This window comes from Myxine glutinosa, chromosome 3 (assembly GCF_964187855.1).
Source record: "Myxine glutinosa chromosome 3, kmMyxGlut1.1, whole genome shotgun sequence".
In the NCBI taxonomy this organism is placed as follows: Eukaryota; Metazoa; Chordata; class Myxini; order Myxiniformes; family Myxinidae; genus Myxine; species Myxine glutinosa.
The window spans coordinates 144,228,944-144,248,210 of record NC_136263.1 but is presented as its reverse complement, the minus strand read 5'-3'; the positions used below and the strand labels follow the sequence as shown (position 1 = coordinate 144,248,210).

General features: G+C 47.4%; 1 protein-coding gene across 1 annotated transcript in view; it reads right to left on the bottom strand.

The window, feature by feature from the left end:
• Window positions 1-12,623, bottom strand: part of LOC144891231 (extracellular calcium-sensing receptor-like) — a 126,606-nt gene extending 113,983 nt beyond the window's left edge. Inside the window, exons 1-6 of the mRNA XM_078773620.1 lie at window positions 12,613-12,623; window positions 10,990-11,272; window positions 10,058-10,331; window positions 9,638-9,945; window positions 8,822-9,022; window positions 6,553-6,771 (exon numbers count right to left, since the gene is read on the bottom strand). Coding sequence (XP_078629746.1) covers window positions 6,553-6,771; window positions 8,822-9,022; window positions 9,638-9,945; window positions 10,058-10,331; window positions 10,990-11,272; window positions 12,613-12,623 — 1,296 coding nt within the window. The remainder of the gene's footprint in view (window positions 1-6,552; window positions 6,772-8,821; window positions 9,023-9,637; window positions 9,946-10,057; window positions 10,332-10,989; window positions 11,273-12,612) is intronic.
• Between the last annotated feature and the right edge of the window lie 6,644 nt (window positions 12,624-19,267).

The window sequence follows — 19,267 nt, the reverse complement described above, 5'->3', positions numbered from 1 at the left end:
TGAAATGATATGGCCGCCATCTTATTTCCTGGTGGGCCTAGCACCTTAGGCTGATATAGGCCTCTCCTGATTATACACTGTCCAGCTTTGTTGTGTCAAATTTCTATTTACTTTGTTTGGGTCGAGTGTTAAATTATTAGTTCTGAATACTAAAAGTCGTACTTCGACCAGGGGGAAATACAGTCTGGATGCTGGATAGTATCAAAGGCTTGAGAGATATCCAGAGAGATGGCTCTAAGTTATTGCTTGTGGTTCAGTGCATCCTTCTATTGCTGTTAGAATGAGTATCATATCCAAGGTGGAATGGCCAGGTTGAAAGCCAAACTGGTTCGCAGAGATTAGTGAGTTAAAGGAGCTCAATAATTCGTCTGAGCTGGACTGCAGAGCGAATCTGGTGGCAATTCTTTGGGCACCAGCCGTGCAGAAGTATAAAATGTCGTCCTAAAAGGTCCGATGACTAGTATCCAGATCTGCATTGCTTTAACCCACTGGTTTGTTCCAGCGGTGCAGATTGATTTAGTCTGGGATCAAATCCAGCGCCAACGTTCCCCAGGACATCGACCATTCCGTGAGGATCGCTTGACCTGCCTGCACAGGCATGGGAAAGGCTGGCTTTTGATAAATTTCTGGCTGCCCTTCCTGATCAGGAGCTGAGAGTGCTTGTGGAACTGCAGTGCTTGTGACTATCCACAAGGCTGAACATTTTGTGGAAGCATGGGCATGGCACAGACTGGTTGCATGTAAGCGATCTGCCATGTGAAGACGACAGGTGTGGAAGACGGGCCAGTGGAAAAGGGTATGGCCCAAACGATAAGGGGCATAAGCCAGAGGTTGTCAAATTTGAGGAGGTGGATATTGGTAGACATGAAGACAACAGTATGGATGAAGCTGCCGGTGGTTCCCTTCAAAAAAGCCCTTCCTTTATCTCCCATTTTGTTTCAACTCTGAAAATGTTGTTTTGCTTCCCTTTCCTTGGCATGTGATAGATCAAGGGTTTGTGTGTGTGATGCTGTGTCTGCCTTTCATATTGGTTGTGTGGGCCTGCATGGTACATAATTAAGTCTGCCATTATAGTTGAGTACCAATGTGACTTCCTTCTTGTATATTTTTGCCTTCAGTGTACCCCATCACTTGTAGTAAGTAAATTGATTGAAATTAATTTTGTTTGACTCTATGTCAGGGCACCTCCGGGACACAAAGGTGGTCCCGGGGGGAGGAGGCTGTTTCACAGCACCACTTGGTTGTCTGCGACATAAGGGTGAACGGTGCGAGGAGAGTTCGGAGGGTGAAGTACCAACCGAGAATGAAGGTGTGGAGGTTGAAAGAGGTGACAGTGAGGGACACATTAAAAGAGAGGCTGAGTATGGTAGAGGATGATGTGGTTGAGCTTGAAAATGGTTGGATCTCAATGAAAGATAGTCTGTTGGGAGCCGTTGGTGAGGTATGTGGATGGAAAAAAGGACCACCGAGGCACTCGGAAACATGGTGGTGGGATGATGAAGTTGGCAAGAAGATTGACGAGAAGAGGAGGAAGTTCAAGGAGAGGCAGAAGGCGAAGGGTATGGGGGCAGAAAAGGCATAGCATGAAAGTTATAAGGCAGCCAAGAAGGCTGCAAAGAAAGAGGGCGCAAAGGCACAGGAGGCATGTAGGAAAATGTTCGGAGAACGCTTGGATTTGGAAGAGGGTCAGAGAGCGGTATTCAGGATTGCAAAGCAGATAGCGAAAGAGAGGTGTGATGTGATGGGGGTGAGTTGCTTGAAGGATGAAGTGGGACAAATCGTTGTGGACCCAGATGGAATTAAAGGAAGATGGAAGGGATATATGGAAATACTGTTGAATGCAGAGAATGAATGGGATGGTAACATAGAGAGTAACCCAGTTTTAGGACCGGCAGAGAAGATAACCAAGAAGGAAGTTGAGGAAGCGATAAAAGCAATGAAGAGTAGAAAAGCGGGAGGGCCGACGGGAGTTGTGGGAGATATGTTGAAGGCAGCGGGAAATTGGGGTGTGCAGAGAATGACAGAGATCTGCAATCTGGTGGTGAAAGAAGGCTGCATTCCAGTGGATTGGGGACTGAGTACCCTCATCCCTCTATACAAGGGGAAAGGTGACCCTCTGGACTGTGGCGCGTATCGAGCGATAAAGTTATTGGAGCATGGAATGAAGGTATTGGAAAGGGTGTTGGAGAGGAGGATAAGGAAGAAAGTGAAGACTGACGAAATGCAGTTTGGATTTATACCAGGAAGAGGAATGACAGACGCACTTTTTATTGTGAGGCAGTTGCAGGAGAAGTACATGGAGAAGAGGAAGAAGTTGTTTCTTGGGTTTGTTGATCTGGAGAAAGCATTCTATAGGGTTCCATGTGAAGTAGTGACATGGGCATTGAGGAAGTTAGGAGTGGAGGAATGGTTGATCAGAGTAGTGATGGCAATGTACAAAAGAGCACGCACAGCTGTAAGGACGAAGGACGGGAACAGTGGTGAGTTTGAGGTGAAGGTGGGAGTGCATCAGAGGTCGGTACTAAGTCCACTACTATTTGTAGCTGTGATGGAGGTGCTGGCTCGGAACGTAATGGAGGGTTTACCGTGGGAGTTGTTGCATGCAGATGATCTGGTGTTGATTGCAGAAAGTATGGATGGACTGAAGGAGAAGATGAACAAGTGGAAGGAATGTATGGAGACAAAAGGTCTGAAGGTGAATATTGGAAAAACGAAGGTGATGGCAAGTTGTAAAGCATGTGGTGAGGTGGAAAGAACTGGGAAGTGGCTGTGTGCTGTGTGCAGGAAGGGTGTCGGAGTGAATTCCATGCAATGTACAGTGTGCGCTGAGTGGGTTCATCAAAAATGTAGTGGTTTGAGAGGGTCATTAACCAGTGTGGCAGGTACATTCAAGTGTAAGGTGTGCACAGAGGGAGCTGCAGATGGAGGAAATGTTGAGTTGGATCTTGGAGACGGCGTGAATCTGGAAGGTGTGAAAACATTTTGTTACCTAGGAGACATGCTGAATGGAGAAGGTGGATCAGACTCGGCAACGGTTGCTGGAGTGAGATGTGCATGGAAGAAGTTTCGGGAACTGAGTGGCATGCTGACGAGGAGGGGAGTGTCGTTGAAGCTGAAGGGAAAGGTGTATGCTGCATGTGTGAGAAGTGTTATGATTTATGGAAGCGAGACATGGGTAATGAACGCAGAGCAGCAACGAAGGCTGGAAAGGGTGGAAATGCGAATGGTTCAGTGGACGTGTGGAGTATCGTTGAGAGAGAGGAAGACAAATGATGAATTGCGAAAGATGATGGGAATAGAGCCTGTGATGGATGCTGTGAAGAGGAACAGGTTGAGATGGTTTGGTCATGTGTTGAGGAAGGATGAAAGTGACTGGTTGAGAAGAGTGATGGAAATGAATGTAGAAGGAAGTAGAGGACGGGGAAGACCGAGAAAGACTTGGCTAAAGATGGTCGAAGAAGAAATGCGGGCAAGGGGGTTAACAAGGGGAGATGCAGAAAATAGGGCAAAATGGAGAAGATTGTCATGGGGAACGCAAGGCTAACCCCTGCTCTTGCAGGGAAAATGGCCTTAAAATGCCTGTTGTTGTTGTTGGTGTTGTTGTATGGCATTGCTATATAGCGCTGTGTTGTAAAAACACCCTTTACATTAATAGCAGCTCATGAGGTTCACACATGCATTTGGAAACAACAATGACCAAGTCACAAGCCACCTGAGTTGTCAACGTGGCAGTCTGTAACTCTACACCTTGCAGTTCGCCTAAGTACAGACCTCCATTACACTCGGCCGGTGTAGGAGGATAGAATCACTCCCCAGGATAAAATTCACTCTAGAGTGGTTTTATCCTCGGATGAAATCACTCCCCCTCGGATTTTAACACTCCCCCTTGCAGGATCAAATGACTCCCCAGGATTATAACACTCCCCCTATATATTTTGTGATTTAAACAATATATATTGCATGGTAATGAGTAATGACATACAACCATGACAAAGTTCATGAATATGAACATAAAATGATAAATGAATTGATAAACAGGGCAGAATGATGTCCTTTGTAAACGTCTCTCCCTAAAAATAAAAATACAATGTTTTTCGCATCCCTGTATTAAACTGGGTAAATAAAATAAATAAAAGTATTAATTTAACATTCAAATAACTATATATTTTGATATTAGAGCATTCGCAGTAAGCATTACGATACATTTACGATGTTTTATTCTGAAAGGATATTTTCATTTCAACATATAATATGTCATTTTAAGTTACGTTCTATAACTTTACTGCACTGTTAAGAAATATTAAATACGGGTTTTAAAATGTTACTCAAATGTTTGTATATTGGCAAAGGTGTGTTCACGTCCCGATAACCAGGAAACAAGCGCTTCTGAGCAGTTCCGAGAACTGGATATAGGCGCTATATAAATGTTGGTAATTATAATATTAAAAATATTTTAAAATATTAAAATAGGCGAAGGTGATTCTGTCTGTCTGTCTGTCTGTCTGTCCGGGGGTGTGGCTTAGTCCGTTTACAGAGTAGCTCCACCCATTCTTGGAGAGGCTTCATGTAAACAAATATCCACCATTTTATTAACTTGAATAGCTTTGAGGCCTGTTTAGTTAGGCCCGTGCTGTCTTTCTCTCTCACACAGGTTTATTTCAACTCTAATTCGATATATCATTTCATTTTTAACAGTCGCTAACATAGTTTTAGACTCGGTTGAAGAGAATCCCATGAAAGTTTCCGTTTATAGAACGAAATGATTTCTCAAATGCCTGTAAAATAAAGCTCATTCATTGAGTCAACCTCACGATTTTATCTCGAATTCACCATCTGATTAAAATTTTATTGATGGTTTTAGACTCGGTGTCAGAAATAATTGAGAACATTCACGCACACACGGAAAATTGCCGACATATATATTTTAAAAATCGCGGCACGGTCGGTCATACACCGCCTAAAATAACAGACGGGAAAATGGCGAGATATATTAAAAATTCGTGGCGGACTTTTCCATTTGATGACAATCGTCACGATGAAATATTTAATTTATACGTCGTCACAATAATGTGGAGAGAGGGGCACAGCTTCGTTCACGTATCGCCACAGACGGGAAATTGCCGACAGATATTTCTTCGTTATTATTTAATTCATCATTATTATACGGAAGTAAAGGTAATTCTGTTTAAACTGGCATTCATTCCAGCGAGGGGTTGGAGAGGAGCGAGGGGTTGGAGAGGAGCGAGGGGTTGGAGAGGAGTGAGGGGTTGGAGAGGAGCGAGGGGTTGGAGAGGAGCGGGGGTTGGAGAGGAGCGGGGGGTTGGAGAGGAGCGGGGAGTTTGAGAGGAGCAGGGGGTTGGAGAGGAGCTGGGGGTTGGAGAGGAGCTAGGGGTTGGAGAGGAGCGAGGGGCTGGAGAGGAGCGAGGGGTTGGAGAGGAGTGAGGGGTTAGAGAGGTGCTAGGGGTTGGAGAGGAGCGAGGTGTTGGAGAGGAGCGAGGGGTTGGAGAGGAGCGAGGGGTTGGAGAGGAGCGTGAGGTTGGAGAGGATAAAATTGTGAGGGTGACTCAATGAATAGGCTTTATTTTACAGGCCTTTGAGAAATCATTTTGTTCTATAAACGGAAACTTTCATGGGATTCTCTTCAACTGAGTCTAAAACTATGTTAGTGACTGTTAAAAATGAAATGATATATCGAATTAGAGTTGAAATAAACCTGTGTGAGAGAGAAAGACAGCACGGGCCTAACTAAACAGATCTCAAAGCTATTCAAGTTAATAAAATGGTGGATATTTGTTTACATGAAGCCTCTCCAAGAATGAGTGGAGCTACTCTGTAAACTGAGTAAGCCACACCCCCGGACAGACAGACAGACAGACAGAATCACCTTCGCCTATTATAATATAGATAGTATAATAATATTCACATATTTCACAAAATAAACTAACTAACAAAAAATAAAAACTAACAAAATAAAGTAAATAAAGTAACAACTAACTAACTAAAAAATAACTAAAATACATAGTAAAAGCTCTGTTTATCATTGCAACGATATCTAACATCCTGTGAGATATATTTCCAAAGTAACTAAATACATCTTTCCATTCTTTCTGGGGGATTGACTTTATCCTAAAGGGGAGTGCTTTGATCCTGGAGGGAGTATGTTGATCCTGACAGGGGGAGTGATTCTGTCCTAGGATAATTACCCTCTAGAGTGTGCCAGTCCGAGGATTAGTTCACTCTAGAGTGATTTTATCCAAGGACAGAAACACTCTCGAGTGAGATTTTAGGGGAGTGAGAGAATTCTGCTACACCGGCCTATGAGGCTTGTAACCTCGGCGTGGTTGTTTGTGATTGCTCCGGGCTCTCTGTCCAGTAATGTTACAACTATATATGCATGTAATACATGAATAGTGGAATTGATCAATTGAATTATGAGATAACTCATCAAAATGTCTATCAATTAAGAAACGATTTTCTTAATTTAAAAAATTTAAAACTATAAGAAACTACATTTAAAACTATAAGAAAGCTGAGTCAAGTACACTTAGTTACCTGCATCCCATCAGGCCATACAAAAAGATTGCTATCTATCATCAGTTGCTTTTCTGCAGATGAATCAAAATATCCCACATTTTTGAACATGATCTTTCCAATGGCATTCTTTTGCCAGTTAATTATCTTGTATATGGCTGGGGGGTCTCCATTTTCATCAAAACTCATTTGTTCCTGCAGGTTGGTGGTGAATCTTACTTTCTTCATGTAAAATAATAACTGCAATAAAAAGGAAAGGATATTCTTTGGATTAGCATGCCAGGTGGTCACAAGAAAGAAGGTGCAGCAACAATAAAGTGAAAAAAATCTGCACGTGTTGATCATCAAACAGTAAAATTATTTTCACAGCTGCATTCAATTAGAATTGCTAACTTCTGTGGGACTCCACAAATTGAAACCATTTATTGAAGGAGACTACCAGTAAATTATCGAATTTGAGTCAGCCACAGTGTTGGTTAAGGACACTAGGCTAGCTGTCGTTACACTGATGTTAGACGTTATGCAAAAAAATCCCCCAAAAAAACCAAAGCAAAACAGGTTTCAGTTTGGAAAATCTATATTCATAAATTAAGACGCCACCAACTAATATCAAGGCTCAAACATTCTTTGGTTTTGAAGAGCAAGTTGGCTTCATCCAGGAGAGTGCAGGCACATTCTGCCAGTCGTAAATACCCTCCTGGTGGGAGGGGGAAATGTCGTGACTGCAGTGAGACCCAATAATGTTTTCCTTATTGCCTTGTGTGTGACACAGGGAGTGGTCACACATACCTGTGTCAGCAAATCAATTGATATATTTTGGATAACATTGTAACAAAAATGGCCGAGAGGAAGGCATAATTTAATTAGAGCAGTTGGATATTTCTGAGGGAGGGAGAGAAGGGGAAAGTGAGGGGAGTTCAAGTTAGGGATGAGTGGGTTGAGTGAGAGGGAGGAGTGGGTGAGTGGAGGGGTTTGATGTCAATGAAAGATAGTCTGTTGGGAGGCACAACATCCCAACCACGCTCGTGGATTTGGCTGATTCTGTTGGGGGGATGCAGGTGTGGCACAAGCATGATGGGGCATATTACACCTGCCTATGTCGAGATCTCCTTGTATTTCATTGTGCAAGTAGAGATGATACTGACTCATGAAAATACTGCTTTCAATAATCCTTATTCTGACATTAATTTTGTTTTCCAAAGTGACCTGGGTTTGTTCTCTTGTGTTTAATTTTTGTTTTCTTATTTTATTTTCTTATCTTGTCCTCAATCTAGCAATACTTTACCATACTAATTCCAGCTTTTTCTTTTTCTCTGTTTTAAGCCAGCCACCTTAAATGCTGACTCAAGTTTGAGATCTTCCGCAACTCGTATATCTGACACAATTTGTAAAATGCTCCACCATGTGAGGCAATATTTGATATTCATAACATTAACATCATATCATGCAGCTTTTTTTTTTTTTTTTTGTATACATAATCGAGGCTCGTGAAAGAGCTAACATTTATCACACAAACAAATCAAACAGACAAACAAACAAAGTATATAAAAAGGGGAGCGGTAGACAAGATGGGGAGAGAAGGGGAAGCACATAAACACAACATTTGAGAGCAGGGACATCGGGAGATGTGTTGGAGGGAGAGGGCTTGGGGGGAGGAGGCGTGGGAAGGGGGGGGGGGGGTGGGAGAAGTATAAACACAAGGACACCAAGGACTTCCAGGAAAGAAGTTGGTATTTCAAAACAGTGGATTTTGGGTGAAATTAGTGGGGGTAGAAAAGATCAAGGTTTTGGATGGGGGAGAAAAAGAGATGGTGGTGAACAGCTGTTTTAAAGACCTGGAGGGAGGAGTGGGATTGAAGAGAGTGAGGGAGTTTGTTCCAGAGACGGGAGAAAAGAGGAATGAAGGAGTGAAGGTGAGCAGAGAGTTTTGATTTTGGCAGTTTAACCATAAGAGGGTTGCAGGCAGATCTTGTGCGACCTGCAGGGATATTTGGGGGACAGAGCCCAGAGAGAGCTGGAGGAGCAAGGCCGGAAAGGAGTCGGTAGAAGACAGAAAGACCACCAACCTGCCTGCGGTGAGTTAGTGAAAGGCCCTCGGAGGTAGCTTCATGACGGGAGATTCCAATGATTCTGAACGCATTATTTAAAGTACATTTTAACAATCCATTTTATTTAATTTCCAAACTGATTTTGTTCATTAAATCTCAATTATGTTTTATGAAACAAAGTTGAACAAACATAACATCAATCAACAACAACTTATGGAAAAGAAAGTCAAATAAATTTATACCTGCCATGATTCAAACTTGTCGCTGCTTGCACAAGAGCCATTGAAAAATGGTCCTCGACTAGGAATGCATGTTTGCATGTCGTGCAATGCATGTGCTATTGCATAAACTGCCAAATATATGTTATATGTAACACGAAGTTGTGATACATCAGTAAATGCGTTTTTCGATTCGTTTATGAATTCAAAATCTCTGCATGGATTCTGTTTAACATGGTTGCGATCCCACGTACAATGGAAAACTTTTTCCCAGAGCTTCATGAGTAATCTGTTTGTCATAAGATCGATTGAATGAGTAGACGTTTGGTCTTTGTAAACCGAAGAAGGTGAAGCTCTTCTTCCTCCTTTGGCTTTCCATGAATTAGAATGATTTCCAGTGATGTTAGGGTTTTCGAGAGCGTACGTTTTTCCAGATTTTGAATCATTGGTGTTCAGAAGTAATTTTTCGAATGAAAAACCCTCAATAATATTTTTCTGCTTGTCTGACATATTCAATTTGTTATTCATACTTTCTCTTAAAATTCCATTACTTTTTTGTGTATCGTCAATTTTAGGATAGATTAGGATTTCTTTCATTCTCCAGGCATCTTTAATTTCTTCGGAAATGTGAAAATTATTTGACGTGATAGTGTTGAAAATCAATGGGGAGTCACTTTTGTTATAAGCTCTTCGAGAATGGCAATCAATTACAGTACAATTTATCGGTGGTGAGACAATTGAAAAATTGAAACTTGTGTTTCTGTTATCATTTTGCACAATGTTGTTCAAGTGTGGATGTGGATAAATTGAGACGTTTATGAATCTTTCAAACTGTATAACACTTTCCTTGTCATCATCGTCAGAACTTTGATGGCCATTGACATGTTCAGAAGGAAACTGAGGTCTGAGAGTGTTTAAGAATTCACCAAGACCTCGGATTTCGCCATGACGTAAGGCAATGCTTATTGTACCTTTGAATACGTCAGAATAAGTGGATCCGAGAAGATTTGAAGTGGCCCAACCCTCACTGGCAATCCATATTTTGTGCGTCACGTTGTGTTGCTGTAGTTCTTCGGCCATTGGTAACAAAGGTGACTCTGAGCTGAATACCACAACTACTCGTGCCTTTGTTTCCGATAGTAATGTACCTGAAATCACAACAGTATTTGCTTGTCATCTGCATGGAGCAATCGAGTGAACAAATGCATTTTGTACAAATTTTTTTATGGTAATTGGTGGAAACAGATAAATGGATCTTACGCAGACTCTGGTGGCCAAGTACGTCGTTCACTTGTGGCAAAATGGCACGAAAGGCACCACAAAGACCTGCAAGTTCTGCTTCAACTAAGAACTGGGATACACCATTTCTTCCATATTCATCATCGTTTTCCACAGTCCCCACATAGACCCATCCAAAATATTGCACAATTTGTGCCATCACAGAGGCTTGAAAGCCATCACTCGGAATGGTGCGAAAGAATGAAGGAAATAGCTTCTTGTCACTTAAACATTTGCATGAAGCAAAATAACTAACCTAAAAACAAAATATTTATCTGTTACTTCTGATTTTGCTTCTTTATCAAAATAAAGACAAATTACTGCACTGTAGTCACAAGATGGAAGTAGGACATTAACAATACACAGACACACGCACAGACACACACACACACACACACACACACACACACACACACACACACACACACACACACACACACACACACACACACATTTATATAAACACTTACATATTTATGAATCACGAGGGGAACTTGGCGTTGCCCGGTGCTGTTCTAATCCCTTTGGTATTTTGAAGTAACGGATTGTTTCTATTTTTTTTTTGTGGAGTCTAAAACACTTCCCGAATTTTTTAATCTATAATTTTTTTTACTTTTTAACTTAGAATTTAATAAAAAATCAAAAAGATCCAACTTTTGTTTCCAACATTTTCAAAACATTTTTTTGCCTAAAACACTCCCTGGCACTTGCTGATGAACCTCTAAAAGTTTGACGGAGATAGTTTTGGCCATCTCTGAGAAAAATGGCGACACACACTGATAGACAGACATGCAGTATCTCTTACAGTGTAGATTGTAGAATGTACATTATGGTAATAAACAAACAGATCATATTCCAAAAAACACAAAAAAGCAATATGAATAGCCATTGCAGTTGTCTTCAATCGTGCTTACCTGAAGGATGGAATAATGTCCAAGGAATCGTGCAATAGGAATAGAAAGTGTAGTGCCAGATTCTGCAATAACAGCACGGGGAGTGCAATTGTAAACAGGCCCAATACCTGTTGCTTCTTGTTCTGTGATGTGCAACACAGCTTCCATATCTCTGGATGAATCGTAGCATGAGTCGTATATGACATAGCCCAGGGAAGCATGAGGAAGTAGCAAAGGGTTTCTATTTATTTCATTGATTGCAAAAACCATTGTCATAACCCAACGGAAACTTCGTGGGCTGAAACTAAAATGATGTTTAGTAAATAATGTTCTACGAGCAGCAAAATGTATACAAGTAATTACAAATAAATGTGTACAATTCTACTGCTTTGCTCAATGCTACCCCGTGGGGTAAATTTGGAGTGATGTTAATAAAATCATGGACTTTTGAATATATTGTTATGGAATCCAGACGACGGCGTTCCCCTTACCAAGGGTGGTTAACCCCTTGTCCTGTATACTGGCCGTCGTCGATCCTGGGGGTATGACGTCACGCCCCCGGTCAGCGCTGAATAGGGTATTAGGCCTATCCGTCCTATGACCTAAGTACCAGCGCCTTCCGGTACGCAAGGAAATACTCCCGCCCGGACCGCAGTGTAATTATGGATTACGCCGAGCGAAGCACGCTGCGGAATCCGAGCCGTTTAACAAGGGACTAAACCCGATTGTGAAGCGTTGGCCGAAATCGCGCCACAGGTACTCAATTAAGAAATCACGAAAGCGATCGGATGAGAAAGGAAACCAAAGTAAAGGGAGAACAGATATTTATTATTATTTACACAAAACCCAAAGAAGAAAACGAAGTTATTTACAGAAAAAGAACAGAAGACACAGTGCAACTCTTAGCTTATAGTCTACTTGCCAAGCCTATAGAGCCCTCTTGTGAACCCGGAAATGTTGAGTACCCCAATGTTTTAAGTTAGAAATGTACAGTATGGGTCCCCAGCACTTAGAAACTGCCGGATGCTAACTTGCATATGTTGGGCAATTAGCAAAATCAGCATTAATAGCATTAACCCTATCAAACATAGGCCTGGGACACTGAAATTTCTGTTTCGCTCTATTGCTCCGTTTGAATGCTTCGTGTGAGCAAACTATTTGAAGGATCTGTAAGAAATTTGGACATAATACACTTAGACAGATATGCTTTCCGTGAGTGTTCTTATAAAAATTTCCTGCGATCAAAATTTCATGTGAAAAAAGGGATGTAAAAGCCGTGGATTTTTTTTCACCCAACATTTTTTTGCGTGGTTAGTGCCCCTACTCTCATGTTGAGCTACAGTTTCAATGTTAGTGTTTATTTGAACAGATCGTAACCTGGCACGTTCAACGCACTAAGCCCCAACTCGCTAGCTGCTATAGTTTTTGAGATATTGAGTATTTAGATTAATTTTTAGTTTTTTTTTGAGTATTCAAAATTTGCAGTACCAATAGGTGCACACATAATTTCTGTCTGACAGTTATGAAATTTGGTGATCTTATAGAGTTTTGGACGCCCTTTCCAACAGTGTATTTAGAATTTTGCTGCGACAGAAATGACGTCATTTACGAAAAATTTACGAAATTAACTATTTTTGGGATCACCAAGTGACCATAGGCTCTGCTAGGGTTAATTAGAATAATCGCTTCTATTGACAATATTTCATGTATGTATGTAGGCTGGTGCCTCTACAATAACATTTTTTTTCTTTTTTTTCCAGGTTGGCATGGCAGGGAAGAAATGCCTATTCGCGGCCTGCGACGGCACGGACAATGACTTCAATACGTCCGGATCCATAGGCATAGCATCTCTACTTAATAGGAGTGAAGAGCTTGGAGATACAGCTATACATGAGACTTTGTCAAACATCATTGCTACCCATGGTGCTACATCAGCCTCTGTATTATGTCACAAATCATGTTATTGAAGGAGCTGGGGCTCCCACGTCGATCGGAAGAATGGACGCGACAAAAAGCTGGAATTCATCCGAGTTGCTTTAATCAAACCAAACACTCAGGCACTCTGAAAAGCCCGTTTATCGGGCAGCAATATATACGTATACATATTATCCCGGAGCGTTTGCCCAGGAAAGGTGAGAGGGGGCGTGGCCCAGCGTCCTGGCTGCGGCCTGGCAAGTTGAGGGCGAGCCTGCCCGGGCGTCCTGGACGAGCCCGGCATGGTGATCGCTCCGCGTCCTTGATAGGTGCAAGGCGATTGTGAAAACCCAGCGGTAGCCGCTACACACGTCCCCCCAGAATCGACTTGCACCGGCAGGGTCAATTTGAGGGGGGTCCTGATGACCCGGCCGAAGCGACCCCTGGCGGGTCGTGGGAGGGGGTCCGGTGTGGTGGTGGGCGGTCGAGTGGGGGGCACCGTGGATGGGGGGCGGCCTCGCCGCGGCGGAAGGGCCACCCGTGGTGCGTGGTCAACGTCCACGTGCGCCGGCTTGAGGCGGTCCACCGCAATCCGGTCCGACCTGCCGCCGATGTCGATGACGAACGACTTGTCGTCCCGTCGCAGCACCCGGAAGGGCCTGTCGTACGGCGGCCGGAGTGGCCCCCGATGTGCGTCGTGACGCACAAAAACATACTCCGCTGTGCAAAGTGCTGGGGGGACGTAGGACTGGGGGTCACCGTGGTGGGATGTTGGCACAGGGGCAAACCGTCGGGCGGCCTCCTGGAGGTCCGAGCGCTGGTGAGCTGCGGACCAGGGACTGGTAGCGTCGGGCACGAATTCGCCCTGGACGCGTAGCACCTGGCCATAAACAAGCTTGGCGGTGGATGCCTGGAGGTCCTCCTTGGGGGCCGTGCAGAGGCCCAAAAGGACCCACGGCAGCCGGTCGGCCCAACCGCCGTCTTGAACGCCGGCCATGAGCGCGGCCTTCATGGAGCGGTGGAATCGCTCGCACAACCCGTTTGCTTGGGGGTGGTAGGCCGTAGTACGGTGGAGCTTGACCCCCAGGTTGCGGGCGACCGCGCCCCACAGCTCGGAGGTGAACTGTGGTCCACGGTCTGACGAGATGTCCGCCGGTGCGCCGAAGCGGGCGACCCAGGTGGCGATGAAAGCCTGCGCCACGTCGGCGGTGGTGGTGGAGACGAGGGGAACGGCCTCCGGCCACCTGGTGGTCCTGTCCACCATGGTGAGCAGGTGTGTGAACCCCCGTGACGGGGGGAGGGGGCCCACCAGATCCATGTTGACGTGGTCGAAACGTCGTTCGGGCACGGTGAAAGGTGCCAGCGGGGCCTGGGTGTGTCGGTGGACCTTGGCCCGTTGGCAGGCCGTGCAGGTGCTGGTCCAATCGCGGACGTCCCGACGAAGGCCGTGCCAGACGAATCGCGCCGACACCAGCTTCTGGGAAGCTTTCCGGCCCGGGTGGGAAAGGCCGTGGAGGGAGGCGAAGATGCGGCGTTGCCAGGTGACGGGCACGATGGGGCGAGGCTGGCCTTGGGAGACGTCGCAGAGCAGGACAGTGTCCGCGAAGGGGATGTCGTCCAGGCGGAGGCCCGTGTCCGCCGCCCGGAGGGCTTGCACCGTGGTGTCGGTGGTTTGGTCCGCCGCCATAAGCGCAAAGTCCACGCCCAGGTGGACCGCGTTCGCGCTGGCCCGGGAAAGACAGTCGGCCACGGCGTTGTTTTTGCCGGCGACGTGCCGGATGTCCATGGTAAACTCCGACACGGCGGAGAGGTGGCGCTGTTGGCGGGCCGACCACGGCTCTGTGACCTTGGCCATGGCGTAAACCAACGGCTTGTGGTCGACGAACGCCGTGAAAGGTCGGCCCTCCAGGAGGTGGCGGAAATGGCGGACGGCCAGGTGTAGACCGAGGAGCTCCCGGTCAAACGTGCTGTATTTGAGCTCGTTCGGCCGGAGCTGCCGGCTGAAAAAAGCGAGTGGCTGCCAAACCCCGTTCACCCATTGCTCATGTACGGCGCCCACCGCGTAGTCGGAGGCATCCGTGGTGAGGGCGATGGGAGCGTTGAGCACCGGGTGAGCAAGCAGTGTTGCGTCGGCGAGGGCCCGCTTTAAGCTTTGGAAGGCCGCATCCATTGCTGCGGACCAGGCGATGTCGTGCTTGGCCGGCTTGCCCCGGAGGGCTTCGTAGAGCGGCTGCATGAGTTGAGCAGCGCGGGGCACGAAGCGGTGATAAAAATTCACCATTCCCAGGAATTCCTGCAGGGCCTTTATGGTGCGGGGACGCGGGAACGTGGTGATGGCCTCGACCTTGGTTGGCAGCGGCACGGCCCCGTTCTTGGTGATGTGGTGGCCCAAAAAATCAACGGCCGTCGTGCCGAAGTGGCATTTGGCCGGGTTGACGATGAGGCCGTGCTCACTGAGGCGCCCGAACAGTGTTCGGAGGTGGAGGAGGTGCTCGGCCTGGGACGTGCTGGCGACGAGGATGTCGTCCAGGTAAACGAAAAGGAACGGCAGGTCACGCAGCGCGCCGTCCATCAAGCGCTGGAACGCCTGAGCCGCGTTCTTGAGACCAAACGGCATCCGCAAGAATTCGAATAAGCCAAACGGCGTAATGACTGCCGTTTTAGGGACGTCGGCCGCCCTGACAGGTATCTGGTGATATCCCCGTATGAGATCAATTTTCGAAAAAATGACCCGTCCCGCCAGATGGGCGGAGAAGTCTTGGATATGCGGGATCGGGTACCTGTCGGGGGTGGTAGCGTCATTGAGACGGCGGTAGTCGCCACACGGGCGCCATCCACCCCCCGGCTTTGGCACGATGTGCAGTGGCGAGGCCCACGCGCTATCGGAGCGCCGCACGATGCCGAGGTGCTCCAACGCGTCGAATTCGGCCTTCGCCATGGCGAGCTTGGCTGGGTCGAGGCGGCAGGCCCTGGCGTAGACCGGCGGGCCCGTGGTTGGTATGTGGTGCTCCATCCCATGCCGTACTGCGACGGCCAAAAACGTCGGCCGCGTGAGGGCCGGGAACTCCGTGAGCAGGCGAGCAAACTCGTTCGCCGCCGGGACGGCGCATGCCAGCTCGGTCGGCGCGGAGCTGCTCAATGTGCATACCAGGGAGCTGAAGGTTTCGGCGTTGATTAAACGACGCCGTTGGACGTCCACCAGCAGTCCGTGTGCGCAGAGGAAGTCGGCGCCTAGCAGAGCCATGGGCACGTTTGCGGTTACAAACGTCCAAGCAAAGCGTTGGCCGCCGAAGCAGAGGGTGACGTTGCGCGGGCCGAAGGTGCGGATGGTCGATCCGTTGGCCGCAACCAAGGAGGGGCCGCAAACCGCGGATTGCCTGTCCTGGTCAGAGGCGGGTATGACGCTCAGTTGGGCGCCTGTGTCGCACAGGAAGCGCCGTCCGGATGCTTTATCCGTGATGAACAGTAAGTTGCCCGTGTGGCCGGCGCTCATGGCTGGTAATGAACGCCGGCCCGGCCGTTTCCCGGCCTGCCGAAGGTGCACGGGGGTCGGCATGTCCGGGCCTTCTGTCCGAACCTGGCATGATAGTAACACCACGCTTGGTCAGGTGGAGGCCCCGGTCGTCGTGCTGGAGGTGGTCGGCTCGGTGTAGCGGCCGCCAATTGCGTCGGCAGTTCGGTCGTCGACCGTGCCGGGTGCTCAGGCGCCATGGGTGTTGCGTCGGACGGCGGTGGGTCCCATGTCGCCGCTGCGATGCGCTGTCCTGCGGCGAAGATCTTGTCGGCTTCTCTGGCAAGGGCCCGGGGATCTGTGATCGTCGTGCTTGCCAGGGCGAGGCGTACCGGGTTAGGCAGCTGACGGAGGAACAGCTCCCGGAACAGGAATGCCGGAGAGTGCTCGCCGAGCAGTGAAAGCATGTAGTCCATTCGCTCGGAAGGGCGCGTGTCGCCGAGCTCGGGCAGGTCGAGCAGGCGCCGTGCGCGTTCCACCGATGGGAGGGCGAAAGCGTCGAGGAGAAGCTTCTTAATCGCGCCGTATTTGTCAGCGGCTGGCGGGCTCTCGAGGAGGCTCAGTGCGTGGGCCGCAGTGGCCGAACCGAGCGCTGCTACCACATGGTGGAAGCGGGTGTCGTCGGCCGTGATGCCTCGCAGGGCGAACAGGAAATCCGCCTGTGCGAACCAAACCGCCGTGTGAGCCTCCCAGAAGGTAGGCAGTTTAAGGGCGACTGCCGTGTCCATGTCGGTAGGTCACCAATGAAGGAGCTGGGGCTCCCACGTCGATCGGAAGAATGGACGCGACAAAAAGCTGGAATTCATCCGAGTTGCTTTAATCAAACCAAACACTCAGGCACTCTGAAAAGCCCGTTTATCGGGCAGCAATATATATACATATTATCCCGGAGCGTTTGCCCAGGAAAGGCGAGAGGGGGCGTGGCCCAGCGTCCTGGCTGCGGCCTGGCAAGTTGAGGGCGAGCCTGCCCGGGCGTCCTGGACGAGCCCGGCATGGTGATCGCTCCGCGTCCTTGATAGGTGCAAGGCGATTGTGAAAACCCAGCGGTAGCCGCTACATTATAGCTCATATACCTCTAGGACGAGAAATGTAAAACGTAAGTCGGACGCAAGTAATAGTCAGCCAGGAAAGCGAATTCTTCGCTCTAAAGTATCTGCCTTCGAGTATTCGAAAGACTGTCTGTTCTGTGGTCTCATTTGTGAACCAAAAGACCCCAAACACCCTGAAAGGTGGAAGCCAGTTAAACAATGCCAGACTGTAGACAGACAAGGTATTCCACCCTTCAGAGACGTCATCTTGTCTAAATGTGATGAGCGCCAGGATGACTGGGCTGAGGTAGTGGCGCTACGGGTGAATGGCGTCGTGGAGCTGCCTGCAGCTGATGCGCAGTATCACACCAAGTGCTACAATGACTTTAGGAAGGTGTCTATTGACTCAAGTGCAAGTGATAGTTGTAAACCAGTTGATAGCTGCTTAGCTGCTGTCATTGACCATACTAGGGCATGCCCGTACTATATCTATATCTAAAATTATATCCCCCCCTCTATTTACATGAAATGGTTTGGTCCATGAAATGTTTTGGTCCATTCGCAACGCCAAAGCGAACGCGCGAACGCTTTACATGAAATGGTTTGGTGCATGAAATGTTTTGGTCCATTCGCAACGCCAAAGCGAACGGCGAACGGCTTGCGAGTACAGTGACAATCCCCCCGGGGTTTTTATTAGTTTTAAAACATAGTTTAACGCCAACATAGCGCCAACATAGTTTGCAAACGTGAAATAAATGAATACGCTCTCAAATGTGCCATCCGAGGCAGAGTGTGTCCGCCACGTTCGGCACACGCGATAGCTCGCTGCTCTCTGATTGGTTGAATCGTTTTTTGGACATAGCTCGGTAAGTAATTGTCCGATTAATATGAAACCTTGAAAAGGCACATCCTCGGGTCCCCAGCAATATACCTGGCAAGTTTAAAGTATATCGGACCCGTGGTTGTCGAGAAACAGCGGTCACAGACAAACAAACAAACGTACAAACGTACAAACAAACAAACACACAGAGATTACTGGAATTATAGATAGATGAATGCAAACAAGTCGTTCACCTGGACTGTGTCAGAGTTACATGATGTATATGTAGTTAATTCCGGGGACCACTGCAGGAAGCAGATGGTATCCAACTTGTGTGATTATTATGGTGACACTATAGTTGTACTTAGGGTTGAAGGGTGCGATACTATTGTTGGCTTTACACAGTGCGTTGGTAAGTCACTCAAACTAGTAAAACAAGCTGAAACCTCTAGTGCTGATGATGATGTCACCAAGCTTGTCAGGAGAGTGCGAGCAGAGGTCCGGAATATTCCCTTGCCCCGTCAATATGACCTTGGTAGCTTCCGACATGACAAGGTCATTCAAGCCACAAGTCCAACCCTTCTGAAGCTTGTCTCCAGTCTCGTGTCCAAGGAAGGAAAAGTGACTAAACCATCACTTACACTCGCTCAATGCATCCAGCAGCACATCAGTAGGAGCTGGAATCAGACAACTCTGGGGCTTGCTGTCAAACTCCACCACAAGTATGGCAGCACAGAACTGGTTCAGAACCTACATGAGCATGGCATTGTCACTACCTACGATGAAGTCCTACGGTTCCGGAAGTCAGCTGCCAAATATACTTCTGAGGACCCAGATAAGTTCCTGCGTGCAGTCGGCCTGGAGAGGCACATCGGCCCTATCCACAGTTGGGGTGATAATTTTGATCTTGTGGTCTTCACACCCAATGGTCGCCGCATGACTCATGCCATGGCCACTCAGTTTGTGCAGAATCCAGCAGGTATCCTGTTCCCCGGAGGAGCCACACCTGGTGGTAAGGTCATGTCG